General features: G+C 40.7%; 1 protein-coding gene across 11 annotated transcripts in view; it reads right to left on the bottom strand.

The window, feature by feature from the left end:
* HIVEP1 (HIVEP zinc finger 1) overlaps nucleotides 1-21,337 on the bottom strand; it is a 146,712-nt gene that overhangs the window by 23,407 nt on the left and 101,968 nt on the right. For 10 of the 11 annotated variants that reach the window (XM_036868998.1, XM_036868997.1, XM_036868996.1 and 7 more), the window contains 4 exons: nucleotides 10,694-16,662; nucleotides 7,346-7,479; nucleotides 6,457-6,632; nucleotides 1,823-1,924 (listed from right to left, as the gene is read on the bottom strand). In XM_036868998.1, coding sequence (XP_036724893.1) covers nucleotides 1,823-1,924; nucleotides 6,457-6,632; nucleotides 7,346-7,479; nucleotides 10,694-16,662 — 6,381 coding nt within the window. The remainder of the gene's footprint in view (nucleotides 1-1,822; nucleotides 1,925-6,456; nucleotides 6,633-7,345; nucleotides 7,480-10,693; nucleotides 16,663-21,337) is intronic. The other variant, XM_036869001.1, reaches the window with a different exon arrangement.

Raw genomic sequence — 21,337 nt, 5'->3', positions numbered from 1 at the left:
ACTGAAAGCGTTACTCATTTTCCCTAGCTTTTTAATTCTGAATTGCTCAGCGTAATAGCAATAAAGCAAATAAATAATAAAGAGGGATTTTTTTTTCACTTAAATAGTTATGGTAGTTAATTTACTGCATGACTACTAAGAGCAGAAAATAAATCAAACAGACTATTTACATTAGAAGTAAATTAGTTAATTAATTTTATTAAATGTATGTCTTTATACAAAGACATCAACACAGAATTCAATTCCTAGCCATTCAAAAATCAGTTTTTAATACGTATGTTCCTAGGACAAAAAAGTTACACATATGTTAATTTGATATATACTTTTAAATCCTGATATTGCCATCCCCGATATGTATCAGAGCATCAAAGTGTCTATGAAGCACTAAAAACCTCCTGATTGTCCTAAGTTTGTTATGATTGTATTTTCCTTCTACTAATAATACATCCACTTATTTCCCAAAATTAAAGTTAAAGGCAATCCTTTCCTTGTGCTTAAAATACGAAATCATATCAACTGTAGCACTTAAGATGTGAGTCACTTCTCTTGCATATTTAGAAACAAATTCAGGCTGATTCATTTAGTGTGTTACTGGTTGTCAGGTGGAATGAAAAGCATTTGCTTTTTTTTAACCTGTATTTTCAAAGATGCCCTCACCATTTTCCCTTTGGAAATTTTTTCTACATCAAACTAGTACATACTAACTAAAACATAGCAAGCAGGTAAATGTTTAATTTAGGGTGTTTTTCAAAAAAGCAATAGGACAACCTTTTTTTTTTTTTTTAACTTATCTCTTGTTGATAAATTCTTGGGTTAAAACAAAAAGTCTTACAAAAAAATAAGTCTATTGTCTGATTAGTCAGAACAGATGAACAGCTTTATTTCCCCTCAAAATTGGTTAGAGATAAATACTTCTACTTGTTGAGTTAACATCGTTAAGAAAACAACCAGTTAACCTTTTCAAAATAATAAACAATTTGGGGAAGCAAACAAATGTTTTTATTCCCCAAATATTTCCAGAGCAGCTGCCACGAGCAAGGCACTGCACTGAGGGCTGCGGGCGCAGCGAATACTACTCAGGCATCAGTTCTACTCATGACCCACTTGAGAATCAGCGAAGAGGTAAGGGAGGAAGCATGTAAATAACAAAAAAAAAAAAGTTATGGCAGAAAGGGATCCAATACTCTCAGAGAGTGAACTCTAAAATATTACAGGTGTTGAGAAAAGGGAAAAATTACTTCCCTCAAGTGGTGTGGGAAGGGAAAATCAGAGAAGGCTTCATGACGGCAGTGGATTTGAGCTAGATCTTGAAGGAAAATAAGATTTTGACCAATGCAGACGGGGAGCCACGTTTGTGTGGGGATTGAGGGTGAGGGCTTTATAGGCAGAGAGCCGGATCAGTGTCATGTAAGCAGGAAATTCAAGCATTAGGGCAGGTGAAAGAGAGAGATGAGGGATAAAGGTGAAGAAGTAGGCAGGCATCAGATTATAAAGGATTCTGAGGAATTACTGGAGGTCAAGTGGCTCATATTCTATTTGGTAGGCAAATGGAAACCAATGGAAGACCTGGAGCAGAGGAATAGTATGATCAGACACATGCTTCAGGAAGATTAACTTAACATCAGTGGGGATAGATGCAAAGGAAGGAAGACAAAGGAAAGGTGAGAAAACTGATTAGGAGTCTATCACATAGTATAAATAAGAGGTAATGAAAGTAGGAACTGAGCAGCATCAGTGGGAATGGAAAGAAGAGTATGGATGCAAAGAAAAAAAAGAGTACATTGTAAATAGCATTTATGAAAAATATGGAATAAAGCCTTACCTGATTCTTCTGTATCTTGTTCATCTATTAAACCTACTGAGACGCCTAAATCCACACATTTCTTGCTATGTGTCTTGGACTTCATGTGTTTTGTCAGATTTCCTTAAGGGAAAAGAATGTTTACTAAGCTTACATAGTATTATTTTGCTATTGCATTTGTCAACACTGGCAAATTCCATTCCTATTTCAAGTGAAAGTACAGATTGTGGTCGTACAATTCCAATGACTAAAATTTGCTCAAAAAAATAATACTGGTATCTATATGCTGTAATAACCTTGTTATTAGTAATAATCTCTCTTTTTCAAATCTGCCTCCTCTACTTTGATAATGTCTACTTTTGCCTTATGGTTATTATTCTCTAGTCCTTATTTATTTCTTAGAACATTTTATATACACTTAAAGTCCCTTTCAGATTGCACTATGATCTGTGGTTTCTGAATTCTCCACCAGTTGTGTCCGCTGGCTTTCCCTCATAGTACTTTATTTCCTTGCACATTTTTTAGTTTTTATTGTAAACTTATCTTTAGCAAGATTGGTTTCCATGGAGTCTTAAGTACCCTGGGTTGTAGACACATCTCTATGGGTCAGCCTTCCAATTGCTTCTGCCTGGGACCTTAACAGTTTCATTCCACTAATTCTGGATCAGTTTGAGGCGTTTTTTTGGCATGGCACAGGTATAGGGTTTTGCTTTTTATTTTTAGCAGGCAGCTTTTTCACCACATGGTCCAAAGTCACTGGACAGGAGAGCCATGCTTATTTCAGAGGCCTCAGATGCCATTCCAGGGCCAGTATTAAACCCCAGGCCTGTGGGCATATATCTGGCTTGATGTCCCTATGGACTTTTTTTTTTTTTTTAATATCTGTTCACCATGCTAGTTTGGAGTTTCCTTATTTTTGGTGGCTGGGAATCTTTCTTTCTAAATTTCAAGCTTGGTTATCTATTTAAAACTACAGTTGGTTGTTGTACTATAAATAGTATTTCTGTGTGTTTGGAACAAGAGAAAGAATTTCCTACATTAATTTTACTTCACCATACTGACTACAAGTCTCATCATAGTATCCCTAGAGGTGTGTTTCCTCTGGCAGCTGGTGTACACCTCTGTAAGTATCACCAGATTAACTGGGAACCATTGGGCGTGCTGGCCCCAAGTGATCATTAATGCAGGGGGAGAGCTCAAATTCTCTTGAGGATACCAAGCAGCTTGAGTAGATAATGCCACACACACAAAATTGCCAAGAAGGGAAAATCATCTCTTTTGAAAATAAAATCTAAATGCTGAGTTTGGCGAGCAGGGCAAATTAGTATTTCAGAATAAACCTTCAGAAGAGCTACAAATGTTTGAATCAGTGGTCCAGATTTGAGTCTGTGGTAGCTGAAAGACCTGCAAAATTGCAGTATTTATAGAGCCTCACCTCCACTAAAACTGCACTAAGCCCGTGGGACTGGTCACACCCGTTCAGGCCAATTCTTGCACTAGTTAGTATGCACAGTATCCCAGAGCTTAGTGCTTAAAGGGTTCAAGTGTAAGAGAGGGACCGGACCAGATAATGTCTAAGAACCAGCAAACCTTGACCTCTGTGATTCTAGAGATAACGCCCGGCTTAAATGACTTGGCCATGTCTGACATTTACCTTAAATACACTTTAAAAATAAAATATGAAGCAAATATGGCAAATTATTAACAATTATTAAAACGTGGTGGGCATACTGGTGTTCACTATGCAAATATCTACTTTTCTGTATGCTTCAACATTTTCACATTAAAAGTTATGAAGAATAGTTTTCCCATCTTATTGTGGCTGAAATTTCCACTTATTAGTCAAAACGCTTTCTAGTATGATGACAATATTATAAACCAAATCACAAGGTCCACTAAGTTCTTTCAAAATGCTTTTGTTCCCTAAACAGACAGCCATGGAGGTCATTTGCTCTCTGAGAAGTTAATGTATAATTGTAACTAGGCAAATTTGGGAATATGAGTTTTTAATAAGCATATTTTCTCATAACTTGAGCTATTACTTATTATTAACCAACTTCTTAAATAATTTATAATAAAACAATTTGCATTTCAATATGCAAAATATGCACATTAGAATGCAAATATCCCCTAGCAAGGCTGTAAGCTTTGTGCATTAACAGATAAATTTTTCAACAGATTTAATGAACATTAATATAAATCCTCTGGAAGGCATGAACGATTTTGTTTCTGGGTTCCTATAGCTATATATAAAGTCCAGCTTTCTGTGCTATAAATGGAACTAAATCCTGCAGAGATGCAAGCTCACTGACTGAGCTGACTGACCTTTAAAGCAGAATAGTGAAAACAAATCAATTAAAATTATTTTGAAAATGCATTCATAAAATAAACCGAGAGGACAACTGATGAAATACAGACTTACAAGCATTACCATCAGAAGCATCAACTTCTAGGAGGACAGATCATTCCTTTGATAGTACCATGCTATCCTTGCATACTCCTATTTATATAGCATGCCATTACATCACTATTACCTTCTGTTAATAACCAGACACATTCAAGAATGGGACAACAAAGTAAATCAGAGTAGGGCAAAATTTACAGCCTAATCTAAAAACAAGTCTTTTATTATTTAGCTACCTTTACAAGGTACTATGGAATCTGTTTGGCATATATTCATAAAAGGTAGACTTCTACAAGGAAGCGACCATAAAAAAGAGAACTGCCATGCCGAGAATAGGGAAATACTGAATTTCTAATATTTTCTTCACCAGTCTCCTTAGCTAGGGTAGTTTTCTTCAAATAAATATTTATCACATAATTCCAATGAATTATCTGACAAAACAAAAAATTTAATGTAAATTCAGGTATGCAGCATATTTGAGAAATGAAAGACATGAAAACTGCTAACATATACTGCTCACTCTTCAAAGATCATTATGCCCTGTCCACCATTTCACAAACATTTATCTAATATTTTACATGATGTTGGCTTGAGTTATTTCATTAGGATTAATACTTGATGATTCATAATATTTTTCTTTGCCAAGAAATCTCTGTAGTTTCATTTGTTTTCCACATTAAAAATTTCCTTCCTTTCTTTGCCCTTACTTTATAAAATATCCTGATTCCTTTTCCTCCTTCTTTTGAGAAACACCCATTTCACATCATACCTGGATCCTCTTTTGTTTGGTAACATCATTCTATAACTGGTAATGTTTTATTTGTAATATTGGCCTATTACTGGTCTCCTGGTCTCACACTGTAAATTATTTAACAGACGGACGTTTCTTAATCACAGGATCAAAACCAGTGTAAAAGCAGTAAGTTGGGTTAGAAGATCAAAGTGCTTAATCCTATCAAAGCCTTCACATAAGATCAGGAAAATCATCCTGAAATGCACCCTCCATTTCCAGAAGAAGGTTCCATACCACAACCTAAGAATGACAGAATTAGGGTTCCTTCTGACTTATGATTTCTTGAAACTTTAGAAATATTCAAGGCTATCTGAAGAACAGTTTTGTTTTTTCCCCCATCATTCTTGTTTCAGGTTTTACTGGCATTTAAGGAGAGCTAATTTGAAACTATTTAGTTGCTACATACTATAACTGTTTAAATGCCAATAAATACTGGCCAAAAAATATAATAAATTTTGCTGAAGAGTTGATCAATCTTTAAAACAAAAACTGCAGAGACAACCAATATAATCAGAAAAAAAAGCAAATGTTAACTGAAAAGGGATAAAAATAATGTAGTTCTATTAAAAAAATTGATTAAATATTTTTCACAGATTTTCTCCTTTCAGACAAATAATTTTATGATTATATTGCTTTGTATTTGCGAGATTCTTACTTTCTAAAGGGTGGTATACGAAATTAAAGTCTCAAGCAAGAAATTTTTGTATAATGATTCATAAACAAGGAACCTAATGGAGAAAGCAAACATTTTATGATAGTGTATTTATTCATTATATGTCACAGGAAATTTGTAGAGAGTAAAATTACCTTAACTATAATAAAGGCTTACAATTTAAATAAAAACATATAAAGAATACAGAAATGGTACTAAATATAATTTTAATTACTAGTTCTGAGTTCCACAAACATTAAATAGTACAAAATTTAGAAATTTTTTGAAGCTGATATTCAACAGTACTTCAGTAAAAAAGCTTCATGGGAAAGAAAAAGAAATGGCTATGCATGACTAAAATTAGATAATAAAACATGAATGTAATCAGTATAACTTTACTGTAGTTATTATTTTAATTTTTTCTTTAAACTTTTAGCACTGAAATGCATCTACAATGTGATCATAAAAATTTCTTTTTTCTTCTTTAGCTCCAAAGTAAGTATTTTTGAAAACGTGTTAGTCATCATGTTATACAACTCTAATTTGGGAAGTAAAAGAAAAAAGGGCAGTTGCTCCGTTTCAAATGTCATATTTATTACGTATATTCTAAAAGTGTGTAATTAAAAACTTTTTCTCAAGAGGTCTAGAAATATATAAAGAGATAAGACTACAATGTTGACAAGATGTAATTTATATTATTCTATTTTAGCTACTGCTTCCTTGGTCAAGGAATATGTAAAGTTGGGTCTTAGCTCTACTAACTCAATGCATATAATAAAGGACCATGAAGCGATGTCATCTCATACCTTTAGTCTTAAAGGAGAAGTTACAGTAAGTGCAGTGGTAGGGGCGGACATCTGTATGGGTTCGTATGTGTTTCTTTAACATACTAGGTTTCTTACAACGGATTCCGCATTCTTCACAAATGTACTTTCCTCTTCCCCTGCCTCGGACATATACATACTCTTCATTTGATTTATATCTAATTTAAAGAAAAGGAAAATGAATAGGGCAATTGGATACTATGTCTTTGAGAAAATACTGATGATTGAAATTCAACCTAAAAAATAAAACAAGGCACAATTTTTAAACTCAATCAATATAAATGTTATGCACATGTAAGTAACAGAATATTCCAGCTTTTCACATCAACACAGTATTCTAATAGCTAATTCTAATCAAACAACTTTATTCAATACCAGGTTTAATTTTAAAATAGTTCCTCTAAGTGACTGCTTTAAAATTTTCTTTATTGTTAAATTCAATCACAGCTGTAAGTACTGAAATATTTCTGAGCTTCATTTTAACTACCGTTGGCTTTTACAATCTTTCTCACAACCGAATTCACTAAAGACATCAAACAGGCAATGATTCATCTCTTTTAGAGCAGATTTTTTCAGGTCACTCCTTATTATGAATCAACGTGAAACCCAGGGTTCACTCTGAAAACTTAGTGCTTAGCTGCCTCCTAGAACCTACAATGTTTTCTAAATAGTTGTCATTTTCTTGATCAAAATGGCATTATTTAACATAATACCTAACATGTATTTTGTCATGAAGATTCTGTTAATAAGCTGAGAAACCTTGCAACGTTTATATAAAATCGGCACTGGTAAGTCTTCATTCACATGAAAGCAAATGTACATTTAAAAAGTAAGTTTAAATGTACATTTAAGAAGGAAAATTTGTACTTGCCCTCCATCAAATATTTTAATTCTTCTTGGTTCACTTTTGATTAAGGAATTTTCTTTATCTTGCTCACTGTTAATTTCAGAGGCATCTTTATTGCTGAATTCAACTACTGTGGACTTTTGATTACCTAATGCTCTCTGAAAGGGAAAAAAAAAAAAAGAGAGAGACACTAATTTAATAAAACTGAAAACACAAACATGCTAGTGTTTCACTTGGAAATTAAAACATGGCAGAGTACAGTGCATACGGTTAGCTTAATGGAAGGCATTTCAAGGACGTAACAGCTTTAAAGGTCATTGCTTTATCTCCTCCTTTATCTGTCTGCGTCACAGCAAACTGACACATCTTATGCTACTTTAAAATCCCACCACATTCCACTGACACCCCCAAATAAAGACTCTACAACCCTCCACCCTGGTATTCCATGAGTTTAATTTTAGGAACCTTTTTTAATAAACTAAATATTCTTTCTTATAGCTAACCAACCACTCATACTACAGTTTAAGTATACTTGTTAAAGAGTTTATTATTTAAAGATGGAAAAGAGCTAGTTACCCCCTTATGGTATAATGTCTCATACTCCTGAAAAACATGACTAACTTCCCTTCAACATCAATGCAGTGTAAAGTTAGAGCCGAAGCTCCATTTCCCAATATTTTATTCTCCCCTACTCCCATCATTGTAAACCATAGTTAGGTTTCCTCTCTATATCCTCTCAAAAGTTCCTGAATACTGATAACTGTGAATTATAGGTCAGGTCAAAAGTTAGGTCTTGGCCTGATAATACTTAAATCTCTAGAAAAACGTAGTGAACATCAGAATAATAAACAGTGTGTGCTTCTCCTACAGACATTCTGTAGTGACGCGACATTATGATTTTATACAACCGCACTATTTACAACCTCTTTTCTCACTCCCCAGCCTACTCTGCTCTCACATATCCTTCTGAAGCAGCCAGCACTGGTGGATCACATCCCAGTGAGGAAGGACACACGTAGGGTTAAGTCACTTGTCCAACGTCAAGTGTTAACAGCAAGGGCTCAAACTCCAGTCCTCTGGCCAAGCCCAACACAAGGCACAACTTTTCTGATCAAGGTCCTCTTTGTTACAAACTTCCTTTAAAAATTACACCACCAAGTAGACAGCTATCATACTGCGATGACATAGTAACAGTAAGTGACAAGAGAGTGTGTGCATCATGGACCCAGGGGCCTATGTGGCCTCGGGAAGAATCCCCTGGGAAGGCCCTGTCCTTACAAAGCCAGGCGTAAAGAAACGCTGCTGGCCTGAGTGTCTCAAAAAGGTGGTGTGAAGAGGTAATGACACTGACCCTGACATGTACAAATGCAACTGTCTCCTCTTTTTCTGGCAAACACATCAGGTTTGGAATACACACATACCTTTCCTTGACATTACACCTCTAACAGTAATCCTATTTCTTACCTTCTTCTCAGTACCAAATTCCCACTTATCTTTTGCTCACTTTCTTGCTATCAAATCTGACTTCTATTCTCCAACAAGCTAAATGCCAAAATCTTTACTATTTCCTTAGTTTATATGCTTGACTGCTCTATACACTCTATGTTGTTGACACCTTGCTTCTCTTAGAAATGCTTTCACTTTAGCATCGACCTGTTCTCTTCCATTTTGAATTATAAATACGTGCGCATTTGGGTTGTGAGTTAACAGTCAACCCAGTACCGAGTCCTCCACGGCCACCTGCCCATATAACTCATGTCTCTGGGACATTAGAACCCTTCAGTCCAGAAACCATGTTAGTCTTCATCTTTGTTTGACCTCTTGGCTTGAACAACTCTCTTTAAAATACCTTCTTCCTTTATCTGTGTGATACCACTTTCTCGTAGTCCCCCCCCCCTCCTTCCTTTATGAACAATCTCTCTCATTTCCTATGTGGACTTTCTTCATCCACTCAAGCCTTTGAATAGTAGGGATCTCGGGATCCATTCCAGGCCCTTCTCTCTAAAGACCTCATTAATTGCACCTATCCACTGAACGATCTCTACACCTTCCACCCGGAGCTCTCTCCCAGCTCCAAATCCAGATGTGCATTTCCCAAGGCATTTCTACCAAGGCACTTGGTACTGAAGGAGAGCCACTTTTCATAGGCACTTCAGGAACATACAAACATGAAGCGCTGTTTAAATTCTCACGCTCAAGTCTCATGTTCCATCTGACTTAGTAGATGTAGAGTCTGAGCATTTAAAAATTAAATTCTGAATGGTTTGGATGCACCCTCCTCCACTGAGAAAGTACCAAAGGCTCTCTACCACCATGCACATTCTTTGGTCTTTATCTACATTTCCAACTTCAAACTACGTCAGTGTTTCAAACTTCCAACACCTTCTAGCCATGTTGGACTCCTCGGGGCTCTTTAAATGAACTAAGTTCATTCTCACTTCCACATCACTTGACAGACTACTAAAATTTCTCACTCTTGTTTGCCTGAAAAAAAATCCCTATTTCTTTTTTTTTTTCTTTTTTAAAGACTCAGCTGAAGTATCACCACTTTTGGAATATCTTCCTTGTATCCATACCTCCTCCTCAAGTTACTGGCAGTGTTAGAGACTTCCTTCTTTTATTAAAGTTGTAGGCACTTCTATTATAATATTGATACTGTGATATTTTCTTATTGATAAGTAAATATTTATGAACCTGTATCATGTGCTTGTGAGCCTGTAGAGATCAAGAACTTAACCTATAATTCTGAATGTCCAGAGTCCAACCTAATACCCTTATCTATTTATTCTTAATCATTTAAATGATTTTCCCCATTTTATAAAGCCAACAACTCTAATTATAGTTTTATTCCACAAATAACCCAAAATTATAGTTTTACGACCTTACTGTACAAATCCTGACCAAACCAACTTAATTATCAAGTGTACAGTTATTTTGTGAATCTTCTCTCTAGTACTAAGATGATTCTCAGAGCTACACAGGAAGAGAGCTGGGATCAGCAATGGTGAGGGGAGAGTGGTCAGATTTGCATAAAACAAGGATGAATGGGTCTCTGCTTATATTTTAAAATGAAATAGAACAATCTCCAATATTCACACCTCTGTTCCCCTTCATTAGCAGGGATAAAGCATAAACATAATCTTCTCTCACCTAACAAGAAAATCAAATCTTAGAGGACTCTGGGTAATCTTTATCAGTATAACTCCCTGGGTAAACTTATCATTCTTTCTTTCAAATAACTGTCCACTTAGAAAGCACAATTTGTCATTCAAAATTAAAATACAACCTCCAATTGAAATCTTTAAAGGCATCCAGACATGTTGGAACTAACTTGCACAGACTATTTTTGAAGATAAATGATATTTCAAGTACCTTGCTTAAGCTGCTTTTCCATTTGCTTGAATAGACCAATAAATCTGACTTGAAATGGGTCGTTATTGCTTGACAATATAGAGATTTTCCGGTCTTCTGTTTTGAGTTCAGGAGAGAAAGAGCCACTTTGGTAGGCAAGCTGAGTGGATTTGGATCACTGGCGTTCACGGTCCAATCGGTGTAGGCCGAAGTTTTTTGGTCGTTCTGGGGCAGGTGCAGGGCCTTCTGCCTCAACAGGTAACACCACGTGAAGCTGGTGGCAGTCTTCAGGCTGGGGAAGGACGGCTGCTGTGTGTCACCGGCCTTACACGCGGAAGGAGTGGTGGCTGCGGCCTGACTCTGTTCTTGGATGTTCGCTTTGTCGCCTGGATTTTTAACCCCTGGTGACTTCCTTTCTTGGTTATTGTCTACATGTTCCGAAGGAGAAATGTGAGTTTTCTCTGCAGGGGCAGCTAAATTTCTAACTGTCAGAGTCAGCGATGTGGCCGACGGGATGCTTTCAAATTCCTGCAATTCTTTTATAGGTTCTATAACCACAGGCTTGGAGTGTCCTGGCGACAAATTATCAGCTGGTGAAACATCAGTCAAATGCAGAGCCTCACTACTAACTTCAGGGTGAGAAAAAATATCCTGTTCCAATATCACAGCTTCAAGGGGCTCCGTGGTACAAACCTGCCTCACCAGAACAGGCTTCTTCTGCTTACTAACTTCAAGAGCTCCTGAACTCAGTGCTTCTAATGGTCTAGTATCTGTTGCACAAACAGCTCCATTTTCATCCTTGGCTCGCTTCTGGTGCTTTTCCATGGCAATGTCTAAACTATTTGCTGGGGACAACATCCTTTTACTTGAAGCTGAAGATTCTTGCTGGGGGGAAAGTCTACCAACAGACATTTTCTGAGTTACAGGCAAGGATTCTGATGGAGATGAATTTTGGCCCATCTCTGAAATAACATTCTCGCAGACAAGTTCTCCCTCTGGGTTTGGCAAAGCATTTCGGTGATCGTATTGCGATTTTGGCACGGAATTTTGTTCTTCGCTGATTGGCACCATACTACAATTAGCCTGGCAAATCGGCTGACTGGTTAGATCTTGGGTCACTAGGATCTGCGGCAGAGCTGTGGCTGTGGTGAAACAGTACGCTGGGACCCGACTCTGCAGATGCAAGGGCAGCGCAAAGGACGCTGGCACCTTCAGCACCTGACTGCCGAGAGGCCCGACCTTCAGTGGTGGCAGAGGACACGAATCAGACGTGGCTTCTACTAACTTGGCTGGTAATGTCAACGAGGTCGCATGATGGTTGGCCCCAGCTGGGTCTGAAAGAACTTGCTTTGGCAGAGGATGTACAGGGTTAGAATTGCAAGGCTGGGTCGAAGGGACCACCTGACACCGAAGTTGGTACTTGGGAGCAAAGCAATCCTCACTTTTAGAAGATACATGTCCACCGGGGCTTGCATCTGGTTTGACACTCTGTGTAGACACCTGCAGAGACATCTGTGTGTCTGGGAGGCTAAGGGGCATGTGGATTTGATTTAATAAATGGATACCAAGAAGCTGTTGAACAGGAAAGATGTTTGGAGAGTTGGAACTTGAAGTTTCTGCTCGCAAATCCTTAATCTGAGTCTGGGAGTGCAAAGTATTTGCAGGAAACTCAGCTGAAGGTGCGTGAGTGAGCTGAGGCCCCTGAAATGGCACTGTGTTCACACCAAGACGAGCGATAGTTTGGAAAGAGGATGGGTTCCCAGGAGACAGATGACTCTCCGGAGTGATGTTTAAAGAGATCTGCCGTATCAGTGGGCCTCTCCGTCTTTCCAAGAGAGGCACGTGCCCGGCGACCCCCGTGCCAGAAGGGGATGTCGGAGGCTGCAATTCAGCAAGTGGGGCTGGCTGAGGTGGAGTGATGCTTCCGCAGTCGAATGATTTACTTCTGAAATCAGAGACCTCCATCGACATTTGCAGGCAGTGAATCTGTTCCGATGCGGCACGCCTCATTTCCCGGTGACTCCCAGGAACGTTCAGGGTATTAGAGCCAGGTGGAATCATGAGAAACTCTGCTTTATTCGGAAAATCGATTTTGGGGGAGGCCTCAGTCTTAGAAACGTCCTCTACGTCTAAGGAAGCAGAGAAACTCGAAGTGTGAGACAAACTACTCTCCCTGCTTAGACTCCTGGAGAGAGTGGAGTCCAGGCTTGACTCGGCTGAGGAGTGCTCCATCTCGGCAAGACGGAGCCTCTTCTTTTTGGGCGGCAGTTTCTCTGTTGGCAGTTTGGACAAGGTTTCGCTCCGCTGAGGCCAACTGAACTTCTCGGACTTTTCCTGATCGTGGCCTTGGCCTTCCGGGTCCCGATCTGGCTCTTCTGTGACCAGGATTTCTGGGACTTGGATGTTGTGCTGCCGAACGAGTCTTGAGGGCTGTCCTAACACGTGTCGCTCACCTGAGATCTTTCTGGAACCTTCCTGAAGTTCCCCTCTCAGAGCATCTGACAGTGCAGGCTCGGCGGGCTGAGACGTGTTCCGGGGCGGGCGGCCTTCCTCTTGGGAAATCCCTCTTATGTGCAGAGACCCGGGCTTCCCTGTTCTCAGCTCCTGGAAAGAAACGGGGGAAGCGCCTTCACGAGACTCCAGCTTGTCAAGCGCGCCGGGTCTGCTCAGCGAGTTCGTGTGCTGGATGACGGAGATGCCGGCCCCGTGTCTCTTGGGCTCTGTCCTGTCCTGGGCAGCAGAGCTCATCTGCTCTTCCACGGCGGAGGACGGCTTCGGGTCCGGGGGCTGTTCGGGGCCTCTGGCCACGAGCTGAATCGGGGAGGTTTGCAGCTGGATATTTCTAGGCGTCTGGTCACCAGTTACGGCAGCGTTCTGCTGAGACAAAATGGGAACCGAGCCTATCGCGCTCTGAAACCGGAGGCCCTCGGAGCTTTGGGGAGAAGCTCCACTTTCGTTTTGCTGAAGTTCGTCGTCATCTCCGACGCTTTTCATTTTCCTCCTTTTTCGTATCTGGGGCGTCTGCTCCCAGACCCCGGTGGCACTGGCGACCCTGTAGTGCAGAATGGGAGGCTGGGCACCGCTGGGCACCGGGCTGTGCTCAGGGTCCCTCAGAGCTACCTTGGTTTTTGGCCCGTGCAACTCTGAACAGTAAAATTTCTTATGGTTTTCGAAATTTTCCAGTTTCCTATACCTGTTTCTACAGGTCTCACACTCAAACATGGTCCCTCGCCCCTGATGAGACTTCTTCTTTTCCAAGTGTGAACCCGGGGCTGGGGGCTTGCTTCTTGCCGCTGCAGTCTCACCAGCGGGGCTGCCTCCGTGATGGCTCTCGTCCAAGGACTGCCCGGCACCGAGAACATGATTTTCATTTGCTGAAGAGTCTTCTACTGCTGCTTGTCTGACAAGAGTGCGGGGATGTCCATTTTGGGGCACAGAAGCGTTAGGCCCTGGTACAAAGACATCGTCGTAGAAAGCGCCAATTTTGTCGTCAAAGGACTGACTTCCTCTCAGCGGGTGTGGGGGAGGGATGACGCTCGCAGGTACCGCTGAGTACCCTGTGGTAGGCATAGAATTACTTCGGGTGATGGGCAGACAGTCGAGGGAAGGTACAGACAGAAGAAACACTTGCTTTGATTTCTCTGTGGGAGTGAAAGGGGACTTTGGTATATCAGAGCTTGAACTTGTTCTCCGTCCCATTGGTTTTAAATCAAACTGGAAAGAATCCTTAAATATGTACGATTTGGGGGAATCGATGCTTCCCCGTCGTGAGAGAGAGGTTCTCCGTGGCTTCACACTATCCAGTTGCTTGTCATCTACCAAGGCTTCATTGTCTGAGATAAGCTTTGATATCCGTTCCTCAAGCGTTTTTGTCGCCAAAGGTGGGCGCATCTGACCTGGGAGGAGTGACACTTTTTCACCTGCTGGAAGAGCCGAAGCTGCTGCTGTGCTGACTCGTGGTGCAGAGGCCCCATTATTCTTGCTAGAGTCCTGCTCTGGGGCGGGTAACGTCCTGGCAAAGGGGGTCGGTGGACCCACTGTTTGGTCGGCACTTTCAGAACGTGAAAAGTAACCAGAATCCGTACTTCCTAAACTGCGAGGACTCAGGAGAAGTTTTCCTTGCTGCTCTTGGGAGTAATCGGTGGCCTGCTGCCTTTGTAGCTGGGCATGTACTGTTCCCACGTGAGATTCTTGTTCTCCCTCTGGCTGACTCACATCGCCCTTCTGATGGGACTTCTCATCCATCTCCAGGGAGGACGCCCAGGCTGAGTGGGACCGTGTACTGGTGACCTGAAGGTCTTTCTGTTTCTGTGCACTAGGAGGTTCACGCTTGGACTCCGTAACCTTCGGGCTGTCAGCTCTTAAAGGGGACACACTGATGGGGTGGACCACAACCTTTGGCAACTCTGTCACAGCCTGTGGTTCTGAAGATCTGTCCTGTAGTGAAAAGTCACCTACCGCAGGATCTGGATTGCTTGGAATGGAACCCAATTTTGGTAAAGCTTCCGAGCTGGATACCATTTTCATTATCTGCACGGGCTGCAGGTCCATGGAGCCCGGGTCGTTCTGCCTTTCGTCAGCAGCGCCCTCCTCTTCGCTCTCCCCACTATCTTCCACATCCGAATGGATACTAAGTGCTTTGGGGGACTCGTGAGACATGAACAAGCCGCCAGCATCTGGCTGCAAGACGAGACCCAGTTTGATAGTATGTGCATGGGATTTTTTGTGCTTGTACAGGTTACTTTTAGTCTTAAATGAAAACCCGCAGGTCACGCAGGGATAGGGTCGCTCTCCAGTGTGGGAGCGGATGTGCTTTAAAAGCACGCTGGGCTTTGCACAAGCTCGATTGCAATACTCACAGATGTATTTTCCTTGTTTTTTTGGCTTCTGATCTTTCAGAAGAAGATTGCACATTTGTTCCATGCTGTGATTAACGACAGAGGCGACAGGAGTTGAGTTGTAAATTGGCGTGGGGGGTGACCGCGTGGAAAGGGCGGGGCTCACTGACAGGGGCGAGGCAGCATCCACTTGCTGGTTTGGAGGAGAAACCTGAGTTCTACTGGAGGGTGAAGTCACACCTACGGATGACATCACTGCTGCGTTACAGACGTGTTCAAGTTGGGCGTTCTCCTGGTTCTGCAGACTCGTGAGTGATCTGGCGAAACTCGAACACGCTGGAAGCTGCTGATTTTGTTGGCCAGGTTTAGAAACAGAGTGTTCGTGTGGATTATATGAAGGAGAAACGGCCTGAAGCGCCACTTGGTCGTTCTTCTGAGTGGCAGACATGTGCCCGGCGTATGAGGTCCGAGGAGGCGGCTGTGATTGGGCGGCCGGTTCTTGCGGGGTCGGCTCGGGGGCATCCATTGGGCTGTTGTTCAGGTGAGAAGGGGGTCGTACAGTTTTATTTGGTCTCAGTTTTTCGCTCTTAACCGCACAAGACGAGCCCTTTTGCGACAAGGTGCTCAGTTCTGGCTCCATGGCCTTCAGTAAGACATCGAACGCGGTGTTTGCATACGAGGAGGGCGGGGGGCTGCAGTGAGAGGAGATACATTCACGGTGGTCAGTCCTGCTTTTACTGGACAGAGAACTGGAGTCACATTTTCCCTCGGGGACGCTGGGCTTGGCGGGGTCCGAGCCTTCCGACCTCCACCGGCGCGGCTCAGACAGGTGCTGCAGAAACGAGGGCTTCTTCGGGGAGACAGACTCTTGCGATTTAGAGGCCTCGGCAATTATCCCAGGGGTTTCTCCGTTGTGTTTGGTAAACTGCTTCCCATTTTTTACAGGACTGTGATTCTGCTTCTTGTGGGACTCCGCCGCACTCTGAAGAATGGCAAAAGATGACTCTTCTGTATTTTGTTTGTGTTTTGCCTGAAGAGGATTTCTCAGTGGGGATTTTGGTATTTTTTTCAGGTGATTCTCGGCTACAATCTTTTTTCGTTTCACACCTTTAAGTGATTCTGAAGTTCCTTTAATACCAGCCTCTAAGATTTCTATTCAAAAAAGAAAAAAGAAAACCAATTGGTAAAATGGTATGTACACCAACTATGATTTTTTAGATTAACATTACGATCACAAGGGTGTTATGACAACTGAAGAAGGCAATTTAAAGGAAAGCCAGTTTGGATAAAACTGCATTCCTACATTCTGGCAATATTAAGAATGCTGGCCATCAACATCTGTTGAAACAATCGTGCGAAGACCTTAGTGTACATTTCTAGAACATTGTGTTCCTTTCTTGATCCCCCTATCTCACCACAGTCCTGGAACCTGATGTTTCAAAACTAATTATCCTCCCCCTTCACCCTTGCAGCTGAGGACCCTACACAATAGTCTTAAGAGAGCTGGCCCACAAAGAAGAAAATTCAACCTTTTAATGCTGGGTATTTGTCTTATCACATTTAGTATCTTTTAAAGCAAACTTCTCAGCAAGTTTCTACATAACAGTATTGCTCCAAAACAGGCAATACTGATATTCTTATGAGAACAAAGGTTACTATACAATAATTTTTAGACAAAGATACCTCAGATGATCATGGGATATTCACGGATAGAACCGTGAAGAATTGTTAATATTGCAGTTATATCAATAAACAGAAAAATATGAAAGTAAAATAATACACTTACTTGTGGTTCTTCACCAACAAAATTTTAAAGTCATAATGTTGTAGTGGCCCTTAGTTTTAAAATAGAAATCACCATTTTAATTGAACAAAATATTCAGTGGCTATGTTTCTTTGCCATTAATGATAGGTGAGTAGGTAGACAGACAGAACTTGTAACAGGAGAGAAGAGATGAAACCGCCTCCATTTCTTGCTGTGTTGAAATAAATCACCATTTAAATGGCGTCAACCACCACAATCTCTGTCAACTATTGTATTTTTGAGCAATAACTGCTTGCCATAATTTCATTTGTTTTGATTTGTTGGATCCTCGGGCACGTAAACAAAAATTATTCAAGCTTATATTACTTGCTTGTAGAAAAGCCAAATACTCTAATTCCTCATTATTTTCAAAGAGCTGTTACAATGTACCTATTAAAAATTCATATTAGATCAAAATGTCTATACCAAAATAACCACTTTGCATTAACAGAAGAATTTACATAAAATAAAATATTCTGGTCCTCGTGTGACATCAGTTTATGTGCTTTCATGTATTAATTTAACGAAAAAAATTGCATACTAATCCACTGAAGATACATTTACCCACCATAATCAGAAGGGCAAATAAAAGGGTGTGTGTGGGGGGGGGGTCTCATGATGAAACTATTTGAGCTAAAGAAAAATAGAAAAAAAGTATCACTATTGTTGATACCTCTACAAAATGATGTTGAGCAAACCTTCTTTATTCTTCAACCCACTCATCTATAAAATGATGTTTCCCCACTGGTTTTCCCTCTTCAGGATGAATGCAATGAAGTCAGCGATGTACTTTATGCCTCTCGTTAACTATACAAGCAAGCAGGCGAAACGAAAAATGATGATCAGCATCTCGGGTGCGTAGTTTCCCTACTCACTTCCCGGGAACTTGGAGGTGGGTAGAAACAAAAGTGAGAGCCACTAGGCTGTTAAAATAAATACAAAAACAGAGCCCAGCAGCCACCTGGAGGAACGGCAGTTCCCAACTCAGGCAACTGTCAGAGCAGAAACACAAGAGATTTTTTAAAAAATCTGCCCATGCCAAGCCCAACCACAACCCTATGCAACCAGAGCCTTGGGTGGGGTAGACAGGTTTATTTTGTTATGTTTTACATACTTTCTGTAATAAGATTTTATTTTTAGGTAAAGTTATGTGTAAAAAAAAAAAAAAAAAATTAAACAATGGCTTACACTCCAAAGGAAAAAAATGCAAAAATTCAACCCACAGCTAAAACCAGAAATACCACATTAAGTTTTAAAGGGAACATTCTATGTATTTTTTTTTTTAAGAAGTACAATTCAACTTTGTACTTAAAGAAAATGAAGCTGAAGTGAAAAGGAAGGAATGACTTAAGATCCCTATTTCTTTATAGACATAATTCCTCTAAAGTTAAGAATTTGAAAAAACACATTTTAAACAGATTTTACGAACCATGTTTCAATTTTAGATGAAGACGGACTCATCTCTCTTTGATGAATGTTTATAACATTTACATTCTATTTGCATAGTTGTTTACTCTTCGTTCTCTATTTGAATTTTAAGACCTGGTGCTAATATACCATTTCTTTCCTTCAAAACTTTGCACACTCCTTGAAGCTTGTAAAGAGAAGGCTGCTGCCAGCCTGACTGGTAGTTTCTCCTCCTTGAGGTGACTTGCCTTTTTTCTGCCAGCATGTCTGCAAAAACCTTTATTTTCAAAGTCTAATAACCTAACTAGTAGTCAGCTCAGAGTTAACCACTGTACAACTTTTCATTTTTTCCCTGGAACACAATGACCTATAAAAGGAAATTCATTTAGTTTATTTCAGAAAATTTTTCTCTTATTATTTCTTCAAATACATTTTCTGGCCAATTTTTTTCTTTGAGGTTGGCTCTTTTACTTTACTGACATCAATTGTCTTTATGGGGCTTCCCTGGTGGCGCAGTGGTTAAGAATCCACCTGCCAATGCAGGGGACATGGGTTCGAGCCCTGGTCTGGGAAGATGCCACATGCCATGGAGCAATTAAGCCCGCACACCTAGAGCCCAGTAGCCCCTACTCGCCGCAACTAGAGAAAGACCGCGTGCAGCAACGGAGACCCAACGCAGCCAAAAAAAAAATGACCTTTATGCAGGACCACCCTTATGATGATCTAAATCGCTTCAATCTTTTTGTTTTTCTCCTTTGCTCTTTCTAGAATTATCTAAAGCTTCTTCCCTTACATCAGTAATTTGATTTTCAGGCCATTAAATTCCTTGCTGTTTCAAATTCCTTTATTAGTTTTGGACTGACATTGCTTTGTTCTCATTTTGTTCCCTAAGTTCCGCATTGCCCATATCATCTCGTTTTACTGTCTCATACTATATTTGAACTGTTGCTTTAATAATTTTATGTTCTTATTAAGTTCAATGCTTAAAAAAAAGCTTCTGTTTCTGAGGTAACATTTCCTTTAAGGTTGAGTTTTTGGTCTGTCTTTTCACGTTCTCTCTGCTTTTCTATTGCCTGAGATCATGGGGAATCACAGGGAGTGGCATTCAATGGAGAATATGTTCCCAACAGTGTTTTTCTGAGTTGTGTTCACTCTTCTAAGATTTGTTGGATCTCCTTTACCAGGGTTCACTCCCCTCGTTCAAGGGATAACGTCCATCCCATCATGGGTGCTTGGAAGGGGATGACCTTTGATGCTGGATTAGTCTCTACAGGTAAGGAGCTTGTTGCTGTTGCTGCTATCAGGAGGGGAGAGGGTGGTGGAGCAGATGAGACAGATGTAAAGAGGGAAGGTACCAGGCACATCTGAGGTGAATCCCACGTTATCATTCTAGGGGTGGAATTAAGGCAAGGTACATGTGATTGTTACTCTCCATCCCTTGGCTGGCGTGCACAGAGTGAATGGCTAAGCCTTCTGGCTAGGAATCAGAGATACAAGCCTCCTCTTGGGAACCAATGCCCTGAAGTGTGAGGTAGGAGACCCTCGGGTCTTGGAGAATCATACACTCAGGATAGTTTTTTCAACTCAACTTAATCTTGATTAATTTCAAACCTATCAAAGCGTGACTGGAGTTATTTTCTCCCGCCCCCTTATGTACAGGAAAGAATGTAATAATCAAACATTGTGGCTACGTCGACAACATCTGGTATACAGTTACCACAGGCCATGGAGTTAAGAGAGGGTATAGACCAGAATGCCTCAAAGCAGAAATACAGCTTGGGGTGGAAGATGGGAGGGGAGCAGCTCTTTATCATCAATGCTTAGGTTTTTCAATACTTTTAATGGCAATTTGTTATTTTGGTAGACTAACATGAAAATAAATTAGAGGGAGCAGAAAGAAAGACCGTGAGACAGTGGTGGAAGGCGTACAAGGATGACGCCTTTTTAATATGCTCACTCTCCCACCTCCCAGTGCACAGGCCTTCCCTCTGCCTCATGGTACAAATGCTGCTTTATAGTTAGCACCATATGATTCCAGAGCTGCTGCTTTTTACCAACACTAGGGCTGGACATCCTTGGGGGCACATAACCCTCTTTGTGCGAATGATGAAGCACAACCCTCTTTTCTTACACAGTGAGAATGCACGCTCAGATCAGGAAGTGGGTGGGAAAGGCTCAAAATCAAGGTCGACCAACTGCTGAAAATTATATTCTGGTCAGCATGCTACCGGAAATGGCTGACAATCAGGCAGAAATTCTGAGCCATCAACAGGTCAGAAATCCAAATAGGAATTCATTTAAAAGACACAAATCGCACTTAGAAGAGGGACCAAAATTGGCAGCATAGCCACTGTCAGAATCCCTGACTTGTTGGGCTTTATAAGCAAGCCAGCTCTCCATCAAGTAGGAGGTCGAGAACAGCTTGGAGAGATTGCAGAGGCCACTTGACTGGAAAAAGGTGAATGGTTAGGGAAATAGGAGCTAAAGTATGACAAAGGATATTCTCACATTTGGATATTCTCAAGTATGGTGAGCTACAATCTAACAGTGTGTTTAAAACCCTGTCTTGACTGAAGGTGAATCCTTTTTCCAATTGACTCCAAGACACATCAGTGT

This window comes from Balaenoptera musculus, chromosome 11 (genome assembly GCF_009873245.2).
Source record: "Balaenoptera musculus isolate JJ_BM4_2016_0621 chromosome 11, mBalMus1.pri.v3, whole genome shotgun sequence".
In the NCBI taxonomy this organism is placed as follows: domain Eukaryota; kingdom Metazoa; phylum Chordata; class Mammalia; order Artiodactyla; family Balaenopteridae; genus Balaenoptera; species Balaenoptera musculus.
The sequence above is the reverse complement of the archived record's forward strand: the minus strand, read 5'-3'. Positions and strand labels throughout refer to the sequence as shown.